Source organism: Microcaecilia unicolor, chromosome 10 (assembly GCF_901765095.1).
Source record: "Microcaecilia unicolor chromosome 10, aMicUni1.1, whole genome shotgun sequence".
Classification (NCBI taxonomy): domain Eukaryota; kingdom Metazoa; phylum Chordata; class Amphibia; order Gymnophiona; family Siphonopidae; genus Microcaecilia; species Microcaecilia unicolor.
In genome coordinates this window covers 125,275,847-125,290,773 of record NC_044040.1, presented here as the reverse complement: position 1 = coordinate 125,290,773, position 14,927 = coordinate 125,275,847, and the positions used below count along the sequence as shown (strand labels likewise).

General features: G+C 43.0%; 1 protein-coding gene across 1 annotated transcript in view; it reads left to right on the top strand.

Moving 5' to 3' along the window:
* Positions 1-14,927, top strand: part of YEATS2 (YEATS domain containing 2) — a 1,439,149-nt gene that overhangs the window by 259,731 nt on the left and 1,164,491 nt on the right. The window contains 1 exon segment of the mRNA XM_030217135.1: positions 13,742-13,854. Within this exon segment, the coding sequence (XP_030072995.1) occupies positions 13,742-13,854 (113 nt within the window).

Sequence of the window (14,927 nt, the reverse complement as noted above, 5' to 3'; positions counted from 1 at the left end):
TCTTTTGATCTCTTTACTGCCTTTGATCTTGTTGATCACACTCACCTCTTCTGTTTTATTGGTATCTCTGGCAGAATCTTTTCTTGGTTGGGTATCTCAGTAACCGCTTCTACCAGCTCTGCTTTCAAGGTTCTTCCACCGATTCTCTACCTTTACTTACCAGAGTCCCCCAAGGCGCTATCCTATCCCATACTGTTTCTAATTATTTTCTTTGCTCCTCTACTCACCATTATTTAAGAGCACTCTTGCACCTTGTTCTGCTATGTGGATGATATCCAAATTCTCTGTAAAGCATCTGATGCCTCAATTCCTGCCTCCTGGCTCAAGTTCAACCATCTCTTTCTTAACTCTTCTAAGTGTGAATCTATTGTCTTCCCAACTTGTGGTGTTTCTCTTCCCCCACCATCACTTGATGGAGTCACTTGATGGAGTCCCACTCCTGTTCAAGGATTCTGTTGAGATCCTTGGTGTTTTCTTTGATTCCTTTCTCATATTCAAACTATGCCCTTCAATCTTTGCACTCCATTGTGTCTGCTCCATATGCCCTTTTCCTTCGTCCTCTTATCTTGGCCCTTATCTCCCATGTTGACTACTGCAATTCTCTTTATATCGGTCTTCCCCTTACTTCTCTTGTGTCATCAGTTCAGTCTACAGCAGTTAAACTTCACACCTCCCACTGCTTTGATCATGTCACCCCTCTTCTCTGCTCTGAACACTGGTTACCTGTTTCTGCCGAAATCACATACAAGATTTAGCTTTTGGTTTATAAGTCAAGGTCTCCTACTACTCCTGCTTATCTCAATAACCTTCGTATCCCCTACACACCCCTTTGATGCCTCTGCTTTGCTGATGATAACCTAATTTTACCACCTCTCCTCTCCTCCTCCTATGACTCTGGTCCAAAGCTCTGGAATAATCTGCTTCATTTAGGAATCGGACCTCTCTGCTAACCTTTAAACAGGCTCTTAAAACCCACCTCCTTCCTAGTTTTCCTTTGTATGTCGCCTTAGCTGTTTTCATTTACCTGTCACTTACCTGTTCTTCTGTATTGCTACTTTAAACTGTTAATTTTTATTGTAAGCCGCTTAGCTGCCTTGTTGTGTAGGCTTTTTCTTTTAAACCTCTGTTTTTATTGTAAATAGCCTAGTTGCCTATGTTGTAGGCCTTTGTGCTGTATATCAAATGTACACTATAAAACACAATAAATTCCATTCTACTGATCCCGGGACAAGCTGTGGCTTCCCCTATATCTATCCCAATAGCAGACTAGTAGAAGACATTGGCTCCCAGTATTTTTCAAAATATCTTTCAAAATACTATCTCACTCAAAAGGCATATCACCGTGGTTTTACCATCCTGTTTGTCATCTTTGACTGCCCCTTACACACCTACTCATTCTCTAAGGTCTGTCTCACACTGTTTGGTTCTGCCAAATCCCAAACTAGTCCAATATCAATCAACCCATCATTTTGCAATTTTTTTGTAGCCCCAAGATTGTGGAATGATCTTCCATTCTCTATACGCAATAAGCAATCTTTTATAAAATTTAAATATCTGTTGAAAACAGATTTCTGTACTATTGCTTATGAGGGGTTGGCATTGCCCTAAACCTCACAATGAGTCTCTGAACATTTGGTTAGCCAGTTGTGTGATCTATTGTTGTTGTATGATTTTTTTTTTCATGTTTTTAATGGAGTTCTCTTTTTTTTTTCTATTTTCTTTTTATTGTTGAGTAAAATGGTGTGGTAGCTGTGTTTAGTTCACTTTTAAAAGTAATAAATAGAAATAAAACTAAACAGAGAAAAAGAAAATAAGTTGATACCATTTTTATTGGACCAACAATACATTTTTTGATTATCTTTCAAAGGTAAACCTGAAATGATCAAGTGTTGACAAATATCTGAATATATAAGTGAAACAAAAAAGCATTCCACTGACAGTCTTGCAGGAAGAGGGTGAGATGGGGGGTGAGTTAGGTGAGAAACAGGGAGAGATAGATGGGTGATAAGAGGGTGTCAAAGAATGGTTTATAATGAGATAGAAAACCCAGTAAGTCTTGTCTGGTGGGTGTCAAAATATTGCATCATTTTGACTTCAAAAGTCTTCGTTTCTGCCTGGATTGTCATAAAATTTAATTTTAGTATTCTCACCATAAAATCATTGATGCAGTGTTCTGGTTTTGTAAAGTGAGAGAGGTGACATCCTGGTTGTCATTGTGATGTTTAATGTAATATCGACGTAAATCGATTCTCATTTTTAGAATCTGGCTTGTTTCTCCAATATAGCACCCTTCTTCACACTTTTTGCATTGATTGATTCATATACCACATTTGAACACGAATATCTGAAGGACATCCCTTTAGGCTAAATGATTTCCCTGACTGTGGGCAGGGCTGGCTCAAGGGACTTTGGCACCCTCCCCCCACCCCCAGCCTGTCTTTAAAGGCAGTTTCCTCTTCCTGAATACTTAGAGGTAGATGCACTAAACGTTTTTCATCGTTAAATGAGCCCTCAGGGAAGAATTTCCTATCCTTTCCATGCACTTAAGCCTATTTTCCGACGACAGTAGCAGCTAACGAAAACGGAATGGAGATGAGCAATTAGTGTGAAAACCCCATTGAAACGACATGCACTAACCTTTTCCGATTGCCTTTACGCAGGAAAAAGGCAGGAAAACTAACGAGAGGTCTGGACCTCTCGTTAGGACAGCTCTGTGCCAGGAAAAAGTGTTAAGTGAAAAAATAAACAAACTTTGAGCCAATCCCAGCGCATTAGCAGAGCTAAAAGCGCTGTGATTGGTCCAAAGGACCTCAGAAAACACATAAAAAAATAAAAATAAAAAAAGGATCGGGAGGGGGCAAGGGCGCTCATCAGGAGCGTCCTGTACGGACGGCCTTGCCCCCCCCCCCCCCGCTGCTCCCCACTTTCCGCCGCTCCCCCCACCCCGAAAAAGCAAAATTCAAGCAGCCCCTGCCCCCCTCCCTTCCTCACTACTCTCACCTCAGCTCCGCCTCCCGACATCCTCCGTCCGTGCCCCGCCCCCTTTTGGGGTCGTCGCCGCCATTCCCCTCCTCCATCGGGCCCCCCTTCCTCTTACCGGGCCCGTGCAGCGCCTCTCTCCTCTGTCCGAAGGCGCTGCACGGGCAAGAAGAAAGCTGAATCAGCTGATGCCTGCCTTCGCGATGGCGCGTCTTTCTCCTGCTGCGCCCGCCCCTGTCTGACGTCAGTAACCTACGTAGGTTACCGACGTCAGAAAGGGGCGGGCCCAGCAGGAGAAAGACGCGCCATCGCGAAGGCAGGCATCAGCTGATTCAGCTTTCTTCTTGCCCGTGCAGTGCCTTCGGACAGAGGAGAGAGGCGCTGCACGGGCCCGGTAAGAGGGAGGGGGGCCCGATGGAGGAGGGGAATGGTGGCGATGACCCCAAAAGGGGGCGGGGCACAGGACGGAGGATGTCGGGAGGCGGAGCTGAGGTGACAGAGTAGTGAGGAAGGGAGGGGGACCGGGGCAGCTAGCATTTTGCTTTTTCGGGGTGGGGGGAGCGGCGGAAAGTGGCGAGCAGCGGGGGGGGGGGGGGCAAGGCCGTCCGTACAGGACGCTCCTGATGAGCGCCCTTGCCCCCTCCCGACCCTTTTTTTTATTTTTGTTTTGATTTGATTTGGGAGCCATGTGCTTGTGATTTGACTGTGTTTTGACTGTTTGTGGCATGCGCAGAGCAGCTAACATAACGCTTGGCTGCTCTGCGCATGATTTGGGGGCCGATTAACGATGTGTATTGTGATTCTTTGGTACATTGTACGTTTCAATACCGATCTCAGCATGTGTGACTTTTTTTTTTGGTGCATTTTTCGTTATTTTAAAATCGTTAGGGACTTTAACGATTTAGATTTTTTTACGTTTGGTTGCTGAATCTGCCTCTTAGTGTTTCACCTAACGATATCCGCATTGCCTCCTGCATATTCTCTCTGCCACACCCCTGTAGAAACAGGAAGTTATGTGAAAGGAGAGGCTGGGGCACAGCAGATGGTAGATGCCGGGATGCTGATGCAGGTAGTGTTAGGTAAAACGCTGCCCATGTTTGGGAGGGGAAAACTGCCTTTAAAGGTAGATGAGAGAATGTGGCCTGAGACAGAAGGAAGAAGGGGGTTGTTGGTTCTTCTGTTTTCTTTGCACACACAATGCCGCCTGGTAAGCTCTGGGCTAGCTTAACCTATAGGGCTAATGACATCACAGGCTCAGACATTTGGTGCCCTTTATCTCTGGTGCCCTGGGCCATAGCCTCACCTGGTCCCCATAGGTTAAGCCGGCCCTGAGTGTGGGATCCTGTGAAATGTGTTGGCAGAGTTTGCAGCTTGGCATATTGCAGGGACATGTGCCATTCTCTTCTTCTTGAGTTTGTGTTGAGCCTGCTTTTCACCAGTTTGTGTTTAAAATTAGGTGGCTGTCAAAAGGCCAGCACTGGTGGATCTGGGATTATCTCTTTCAGCACTTCATCCTCCTGGAGTAGTGGCTGTAGATCTTTTATGATTTTTCTCAATTTTCCAGCTCTGTATTGTATGTTACTACAAGGGGGATACTCTGTGTGGTTTCCTGTTCTTTGTACTACAGTAGATTTTCCCTGCATAGGCTATATCTTAGACTGCGTCCACACCACTTTCTTAACTGATATCGATGCCTGCTCTTTTTTTTTTTTTTATTGATATTTCAAATTACTTTACAAGAGAACATCTTGTTTAAGAAAAGTGTTAATTTACAATACCAACAGTACAAAGTGAAATAAATTTAAAGAAATAAACACTCAAGTCCAAAAATAAGGGGATTCCAAGAATCAAATGCAGGATTAACATAAGTCTCTAAATCAAAATATGCGGCATATATGAACAGAGCATAAATTTAAACTCCAGCTATTGGTCTTCTAGCTGATATAAATGTTGTTAATTGTTGAGAGTCCAGAAATACATATTTTACTTGACTCAGTCTAACAACACATTTACAGGGAAAATGTAAAAGAAATGTCCCTCCTAGTTGAAGTATAGCTGGCTTCAGCAGAAGAAACTCCCTACGACGCTTTTGCGTTTCCTTGGCTATGTCTGGAAACAGGTTTACCTTCAAGCCGAGAAAAAGCTTCTCTCTGTTTTTAAAAAATAATTTAAAGAGCCAATTTTTATCAGGAATTAGAACTAAGGTGGCTACCAAAGTAGCAGGCTGTATTTGTTCCATTTCAGAGGATTCCAGGAGTGCTGATATATCTGTTAGATCTCTCCCAGTTTGTGCTGTATTCTTCTGTGGGATATAGAAAACTTGACTGAATGGTGGATAACTTTCCTCAGGAATATTTAAATTTTCTCGCAGGTAACGTTTCAACATATCAATTGGTGATATAAATCTCGATTTAGGAAAATTTATCAGTCTTATATTGTTTCGAGTATAATTTTCAAACACCTCTGCTTTCCTTCTCAAATTACTTAAGTCTTTCATCATTACCGTTTGAACTTCTATGGTAGATGTAACTTTAGTCTCTAACTTCTCCAATTTTTCATTGATCTCTTTTATATCAGCTTCATTTGCCAAAGTTCTTTTTTCAATAGAAATTACTTTTTCAGAAAAATCATTCATTTTAATAGACATAGTCATCATAAATTGAGAAATAAGGTCCCAAAGGGAGTCCAGAGTTACCTCTGCCGGCTTTTTCAATACAAACTCTGGTGCTGTTAGTGAGGTTCATAAAGGACTCTGGAACTCTGTCTCTTGCATTCCTTCAGCTTCTAACACCAGACTGCATGATTGGGACAGAAAACTCTGCCCGTCTCTATCCCCCTTGGATAGTACAGGAGCCCCAGCCTCAGGAGAGAAGCTCGTTGGCACACTTCCTGTCGGCCCAGCAAGGGGGGAGCTAGTCACTGGTGACTGCACAGGAGGAGTTTTCTGGTTAGGGCTTAAAGTTGTCTCGAGGCTGGAAAGTGCCGAAAGATCCTGCACCACGCCGGCACTTCCGACAGCTTCACCCATAACCCGTTAGCTCTGTCCCGGAGTGCTCACATACCGGTCCATAGGACCTACAGGTAAAGGGTTTGACAATGTTGGGACTCGAGCCATTGTTTTACCCCGTCTTTTTGGCGTTATTGTAAGCAGAAAACGAGCAGCTCTCACCAATTACATGCCGTCGCCATCTTGGATGATGCCTGCTCTTCATGAGGAAGTCTAGGCTGTGCTCAGAGAGGAGCTTTTAGTTCTACTGCATTCATAGTTTCTACAGGCTTACAAGGTGCTTGTGCCAGCCTCATCCCAGCCTGCTGATACATTGGAGAGACAGTCTCTTTTTAAAAATTTTTTTTATTTATAACCATTTACATTTTTGCAAACGATAAAACAACTTGCCGGAAATACAGAGAAAGTAATATATAGGAATTATTTCAGTCAGGTAATTCTATTCTCTTCCTTAGACCACTAAATAGGGAGAGTGAAACAAGACAAAGAGATCAATTAAACAGTAAACAGGAAAAAAAATGTGGTAACCTGATTATCCCCAGATATTACTCGTCTAATTCATTATTCCACATTGATCATCTGGTTGGCTTCTTCAAGGCCAATACGGTGTATAGTCAAATCATTTCATTGAAAACATACTTATTGTCCAACATTAGTTAGAAATAATACATCTGATTACATTCTTTCTCTTTTAAAAACCAGAAGTTATTTAACAATACATATACTTAAGTCTTAAATTCAAATCCCACTGATTAAAGTAATCCCAGTTTTCACAGGCTTCACTCCTTTTAAAGTAATAATTGAGGAAATATTTCTGAGGAAAACTTTAGGAGTCATACCTCGAACTCTGGGAAAAACAATAATCTCGATATTAATCATCTATAATAATATTCATTTTATTATTCAAAGTTTCTGGTCTATTATCATTTTCAAGATCATAACCACTTCTTACTCATGTAGGATCATTTGTTATATCAATTTTTCACTCTCAAAGGGTTCAGTTGAATTGTCCATGTAACTCTCTAATAAAATTATATCTGAAACAAAATTATTTACTGCCACCGTTAGGTCCCGAAGCGCCTTCCAGATGGTATTCAATGTAACCTCCATGGGAGCCAAAAACTCCAAGTTGATTTCTCCTAGGTGTTTAGGAGTGGTTCCGCCAATTCGGGTTCTGCTGTAAACGTCCTCCATTTCAGCATATGCCTCTAACTCACGCCTCCACTCCTTTGGACATGGTGGTTGAATAATTCGGGAGTTGTTTTTTCCAGGTCCAAGAGCATCGACACTCCTTCGCTGGCGCTAATCAAAGGACTCACCAACCCTTTCATCTGTGGGCAGTTTGTCGCGCAGCGGTCCCGCACTTGCTGCTCAGGGGACAAAACGCTGGCCATTGGTGGCTGACTGCCAGTTGTCCCCTTCCTCTCAGTTAAGGTAACTGCAATTGCAGAGAGGAAATTTACATAAAGAAGACGAAACTTCTGAGGGCAGCTGGGCCGTTGGGCATACGAACTTCAGGTCACCATCTTACCACTCTCCCAGTTTGGGACACTCTTTGTCTAGTTTCTCTTCAGAAGCCTGTCTGATATGGGTAGCCCTTCAGCACAGCCCTCTGAGTCATTGAAACACAGAAGCCCCTCCACCACTACAAGGTGGTGTCCCTTCGGAGGGGGGAGAGACAGTCTCAACTTGGCATTGATCATCCGGTGCAGCACAAACCTGGCCTAGGCAAGTGTTGATATTGCCTGATGAGCTTTCTCCACCTTCAGAGACTCATCTCCCTCAACGCAGAGCCAACACTATAGTCATCACTCCCTTCCACATACTTCCCATGAACAGTACTTTGAAGAATCGGATTCTCTTGGGAGACTAATCAGGACCCACAGGACCTCTCAGCATTCCATCTGATCCCTCTATGCCACCTGAGAGACGCAGATCTCCTCCATAGAGTATGTCTTTTCCTGGCTTTGTCTGAGAGATGGCTCAAGCCATACCTTTTCAATGAGAAACAGAGGAAGAACCTCATTCAGAACATTTTGAAATTCTAGATTATCATTCTCCTAGAGAAGGAATCAGTATTCCATTTCATTCAACAATGAAGAATACCCTACTCAAAAATTGGGAGACTTAACTCTCAGTTCAAGTAGCCCCAAAGAAAATTGATAAAATGTATAGGATACAAAAATCCACTGGATTTGAGAAAACACAGCTACCTCACCATTTCTTAGTGTTGGAATCTGTTTTAAAACTTGCAGTGCAAAATCTCATGCTTCTGCTCCTCCAGGAAGAGAAGCTAGAACATTAGACTTTTAGGCACAAAATCTTTTCAAGATTCAATTCTAACCAACTGTATTCCACAATTTGTTTTAAATCTCTAGTACAAAGTACTCTTATCTTTCTCAGAATTCCTTCCACCTGAAAAAGAGAAGGAATTCTATAAACTTCACAGAAAACTTCTTGACTGTCATAAATATCTGGCCAGACAGGCTTTTGATGCTTTGATGTCTCCATGTTTTTGTGCCTTAGCAGTAGCAATACGATATTTCTCCTTTCACAAGAATCTCAGACCTTGAATTTGCTGTCCAGGAACATTTAGCAGATGTCCCTTGTCATGGAGAAAACCTATTTGGAGACAAAGTTGAGAAGGTGGCTGACATAATAATAAAAAAAAAAACCATACAGATACTATTAAGACTCTATCCAGGCCACAAACATCTGCTACTTCTAGAAGATTTGCAAAAGGATATCGGTGCTCAAACTGCTACTTGTCTAAGCGTCGTTATACACCTACTTCTCCACCTTGAAGGACTATACCCCAGTGCTCACGTTCAGGACAGCAGCAGGGTCAGAAAACCCAGACACCCTCTGTCTAAACAGCAGCCTAATTTTTGACTGCTTCCTAGAGAGCATTGCTACCATACAGTTGTCTGTGTCAATCAACCTACCTGTCAGAGGGAGGCTCACTCTTTTCCAACAGAGGTGGCTTTTTATAACCTCCAACTTTTAGATGCTGTAAACCATTCAACACCCAACAGTCGGAGCTCTGCATTGGCAAAGAAGACCTCCTGACTAACCACCAAGAGTCTCATTTCAACCCCCTCCAAGTGAAACTACTTCAGGAGGTGCTCTTAGCCCTCCTCCAGCAGAATACAGTAGACCCACTTCCTCTACCAGACAGTGGTCGAGGTTTCTGTTCTGTATATTTTCTCATATCAAAAAGGAGCATATCAAATTCTCGATCTATGAGACTTAAAAGAAAAATTTCACACGGTCTCCCTGAGGTCACTACTTCCCATGATCAAACTCAGTGACTGGCTTTGCTCTCTAGATCTCAAAAGAAGCATATACACACATACATATTCTCCTTGTACACAGAAAATTTCTCTGTTTTTGTTGTGGAACTCAGCACTATCAATACAAGATCTTACTATTTGGCTGGGCCTTGGTTCCTTGAGTCTTCATGAAGTGTCTGATAGTAGTAGCTGCAACACTTCACAAATGGGACATACACATCTTTCTCTCTCTGGACGGTGCCATTCACTGTACTATATGACTCATAGAACTCATATTTACTACTATTACTACTTAACATTTCTAGAGCGCTACTAGGGTTACGCAGCGCTGTACAGTTTAACAAAGAAGGACAGTCCCTGCTCAAAGGAGCTTACAATCTAAAGGACGAAATGTCAAGTTGGGGCAGTCTAGATTTCCTGAATAGAGGTAAAGTGGTTAGGTGCCGAAGGCGACATTGAAGAAGTGGTCTTTGAATAAAGATTTGAAGATGGGCAGGGAGGGGGCCTGGCGTATGGGTTCAGGGAGTTTATTCCAAGCATGGGGTGAGGCGAGGCAGAAAGGGCATAGCCTGGAGTTGGCGGTGGTGGAGAAGGGTACTGAAAGGAGGGATTTGTCTTGAGAGCGGAGGTTACGGGTAGGAACGTAAGGGAAGATAAGGGTAGAGAGGTAAGGAGGGGCTGCAGATCGAGTGCATTTGTAGGTTAGTAGGAGAAGCTTGAACTGTATGCGGTACCTGATCGGAAGCCAGTGAAGTGACTTGAGGAGAGGGGTGATATGGGTATATCGGTCCAGGCGGAAGATAAGACGTGCAGCAGAGTTCTAAACGGACTGAAGGGGGGATAGATGGCTAAGTGGGAGGCCAGTGAGGAGTAGGTTGCAGTAGTCAAGGTGAGAGGTAATGAGAGAGTGGATGAGAGTTCGGGTGGTGTGCTCAGAGAGGAAAGGGCGAATTTTGCTAATGTTATAGAGGAAGAAGTGACAGGTCTTGGCTATCTGCTGGATATGCGCAGAGAAGGAGAGGGAGGAGTCGAAGATGACTCCGAGGTTGCGGGCAGATGAGACGGGGACGATGAGGGTGTTATCAACTGAGATGGAGAGTGGAGGGAGAGGAGAAGTGGGTTTGGGAGGGAAGACAATAAGCTCGGTCTTGGCCATGTTCAGTTTCAGGTGGCGGTTGGATATCCAGGCAGCAATGTCGGATAAGCAGGCCGATACTTTGGCCTGGGTTTCCGCAGTGATATCTGGTGTGGAGAGATAAAACTGGGTGTCGTCAGCATAAAGATGATATTAGAAACCATGAGATGAGATCAGGGAGCCCAGGGAAGAGGTGTAGATTGAGAAGAGAAGGGGTCCAAGGACAGATCCCTAAGGAACTCCAACAGAGAGCTGGATGGAGGTGGAGGAAGAACCATGAGAATGTACTCTGAAGGTACGGTGGGAGAGATAAGAGGAGAACCAGGAGAGGACAGAGCCCTGGAACCCAAACGAGGACAGTGTGGCAAGAAGTAAATTGTGATTGACAGTGTCAAAAGCTGCGGATAGGTCGAGGAGAATGAGGATGGAGTAGTGACCTTTGGATTCGGCAAGGAACAGGTCATTGCAGACTTTAGATAGTGCCGTTTCTGTCGAGTGTAGAAAGCCGGATTGAAGCGGATCAAGGATGGCATGAGAGGAGAGAAAATCAAGGCAACGGCTGTGAACGGCGCGTTCAAGTATCTTGGAGAGGGAAGGGTAGGAGGGAGATGGGGCGGTAGTTGGAGGGACAAGTAGGGTCAAGTGATGGTTTTTTGAGGAGTGGTGTGACAACAGCATGCTTGAAGGTGTCAGGGACAGTTGCAGTGGAGAGAGAGAGGTTGAGGATATGACAGATGGGGGGGTGACAGTAGGAGAGATGGTGTTAAGTAAGTTGGTGGGAATGGGGTCAGAGGGACAGGTGGTGCATTTTGAGGAGGAAAGAAGGTGGACGGTTTCCTCTTCGGTGATGACAGAAAAAGAGGAGAAGGAGGCCTGGGTTGGTTGGGTTAGTTGGTTTAACAGTAAGCCACATTGAACTGAAACTCGTTTTTGGATAATTATGGAATACAAGAATAAATAAATAAAAGTAAATAAAATAAGTAAAGGTCAGTAATTATTTGAAGTGCAAGTGCCTTATAATTAACTCAAGTGGGGAAAACATGCAGAGCCTGGCTCATGGACTTGTTTCCAACCCTGTGTGTGCATGTACCTGTGTTTGTGCTTTTGACTTGAAGGAGAAAAAGCAGGGGTGTCTTGTTTGGTGGAGTGCCCAAACAATCCTATTGGTTAAGAAAGAAGAATAAAATTATCCAAGTGTGACAAGTTGAGAAGTGCACATTTAGTTACGGTACCATGTTTCCTCTCTGATGGTGCGTGTGACATATGTATCTCCTTAGGGAGAGTTTAGCTGTTAATGGGAATGAGTGGATAGGATGATAAGGGGTTGAGGGGTGTGTGAGAAAATGTAGGGGGTGTTTATCAGTAAAGGATGCATGTATGTGTATTGAGGGTCTGTGTCCGTGCAGGCTGTGTGTGTGTATGTCAGGGGGTGGTGACTTGTGTCTCGGGGGGGGGGGGGGGGGGATATGTATGTGTTGGGTTTATATGAGTTTGGCAGGCACATTGGCTTACCTCCCATTTGCACCCCCTCTTGCTCTCTGTACCTTCCATCTCTTTTGCACTGTCCCATTCTCTTTTCTGTCACCCATCTTGTACTCTGTCTCTGCCTTTCATCCCACCTTGCACTCTGCATTTCCCTTCAATTCTACCCCTTGCTGTGCTGCCTCGCTTCACACTTCTCCCTCCCACTAGCTTCCTGTCCTCAGTTGCTACTTTTTTCTCCATGGCTGCAGTTCTGATCAACTTCCTGTTCCAGCAAGGTTTGGTTCTCCATTGTCATCTCCTCCTTTCTTCATCACTGCCATGTCTCCTGTGCTGGTGAGGTTGGGTCCATACTGACACTGTCTCCTTTCTTTGCCATGGCTCTTCCTGTGCTGGCAGAAGTTTGTTCCCTGCCAGCATCTGCATGTTTATCTCGGTGCAGGTCTGGTGTTCTTCCTGTGCTGGCAGGGGTTGGCTTCTTGTCAACAGCATATTTTTTAATTTGTCACTGCTGTAGCTCCGAGCACCTGTGCGTGTTGGTTCCCCTTGTCGTCTTTTCCTTTATTTGTTATTTCTCCAATTTTCAGGTGGCGGGACCTGGCTTCCCTGCCACCTGTTGCACTCAGGTTGTATTTTGATTCATACTCCATATAGATCTGTTTGCACATAGATGGACCCTTGCCAGTAGGTGCTATTTCTTAAGCAAAATACATGTAATAATATGTTCAACCATTAGATGTTGCTGACAAGAGATTTTGAAGGATGGATAAGGTGCCACATTACATGACCAGGGCAGATTAACACTGTATTGGGCACTAGGAAAGCATATATTTGTGGACCTTTTCTATGGGCTCTCATTTACTACTCTTTTGATCCTTCCCAATAGTCTTATTAACTCTTTCCCTGCTTGCCCCCCCCCCCCCCCCCCCACATCACCATAGCATAGGGAAAAACTGCAGGACCTAGTTCTGAGTATGGTGGCAGTAGCAGATTGAGAGTGAGGATGGAATGTGTGAAAGAACATGCTGCAAGTGGAGTGGCCTAGTAAGAGTAGTGAGCTAAGAACCAGGGGAGCTGGACAAGTCATTATTATCCCAAATTGCTAAAGACTGTAATTAAAGGCCAGAGAGTGAAAGTTACAGGAAATTAATCTATAAAGTTTAAATCTAGAAAGAATGTAAATGTCATAAAGGCTTCAGAAATGGAAGAAGCAACAGATATTATTTTTGATACCTCTGAAAGAATAGAGGCAGTATAATGTTTCTAAGATATTTGCCCAGGTAATTAGTTGCCTGGTAGATTCCCTAGATTGAAAACTTCCTTATGTGTGTGCAAACAGAGCATTTGTTTAGTGGACTTATTTTTATTTTTGTTACATTTGTACCCTGCACTTTCCCACTCATGGCAGGCTCAATGCGGCTTACATGGAGCAATGGAGGGTTAAGTGACTTGCCCAGAGTCACAAGGAGCTGCCTGTGCCGGGAATCGAACTCAGTTCCCCAGGACCAAAGTCCATCACCCTAACCACTATGCCACTCCTCCACTCCACTTATTCAGTCCAAGTTATCAAAGGGGAACTGTATTAATTATTCCTGGGGGAATTCTGTGCAAACAAAATTCAAAATTCAGCACACAATATTTGAAAATTCTGCAAAATTCTGCACACACTATGTGTAATTTTCTTGTGCAGAATTCTCATATTATAAGTGCTAGCATCCTGCCAACGAACATCATCTTTCCTATTTGTGTGGTCTGTTTTAAACTTGTCTCCTGACACTGTTTTGCGGCATCCCTTCTCTTATGCTTTATATGGTGAGTGTTCTAAATACTTTTCTTTTCCCTTAGGACTGTCTAGGTGTTACAGAGTCAGAGACTGGCTATCAGAATGGCATCTTTACTTCTGATGATTCATCACGCCTCTATTTGAAGAAAACTATTGTTGTGGGCAATGTCTCCAAGTTAGTATCATACTTTTTTATTTCTCTGATTTTGTGTTTATAACAAATATAAGTTGTATTATTGATTGAACATTGATGTGATTATATGCTACTTATTTATGATTAAGTGCTGACCTGAACATCTGTGTTGGTCTGTCCAGATGTTTAAAACCAGTGATTTGTTTGAGGATTTATTACCAGTTTTTGTTCTCATTATATTGAAATGTGTGTAGACTAGCACTTCATCCGTGTCGATCATCTACCATAAACAGAGGACTCCTCCAACATATAATTTTCTCTTGTTATGTTAGATAATCTTTTCTTTAGGTTTATGAACTTGTGTTCTTTTTACATGATCTAGTTATGTCCTTCACAGGGTAGAAGGACCATTCTTTGCTGCTTCTTTCTCCCTTACTCAGCACACTCTGTTCTGTTGATGCCTTTTAATGAAGATTTTACAGATCCTCAGTTAAAAGAATTTGACTCATCTCCTGGTAGGGGGGTATTTATGAATGAGCATTCTTTCAAACCTACCTCTACCTCCTACTAAAATGTGTTTTCTTATGAGGATGTCACCTATCCAAGATTTGTGCAAGACATGGCAAAGGAGGTACATTTCTCTCTCCAGTAGGAGGCTGCGCTTAAGGCAGATGTCTCTTTGAGTTGCTGAAATTTGTACAGTGGCTGTTTATTTAAAATATTGCTTTCTGATGATTCATCACTCCTCTATTTGAAGAAAATCATTGTTGTGGGTAATGTCTCCAAGTTAGTATCATACTTTTTTTATTTCTCTGATTTTGTGTTTATAACAAATAAGTTGTTGTAAACAAAATTAAATGATTTACAATAAAAACAATAAAACATAAAATTTAAAGAGCAGAAAGGAACTCCATTGTAAACAGGAAAGAGTATTCTTTCAGACTCATACAAACACTAAGAGTCCTGAGTACTAAAAAACCATCACAGCTACTAAGCATGCATTCAAAAGCACTAACAACCAAGGCATAAACAGCATTGAACCTAAGCTAAACTAAACTAACACTATCTTCCCCGTTGCAGGAGAAGTCCAGACTTATGAATGGAATGCTAATTGG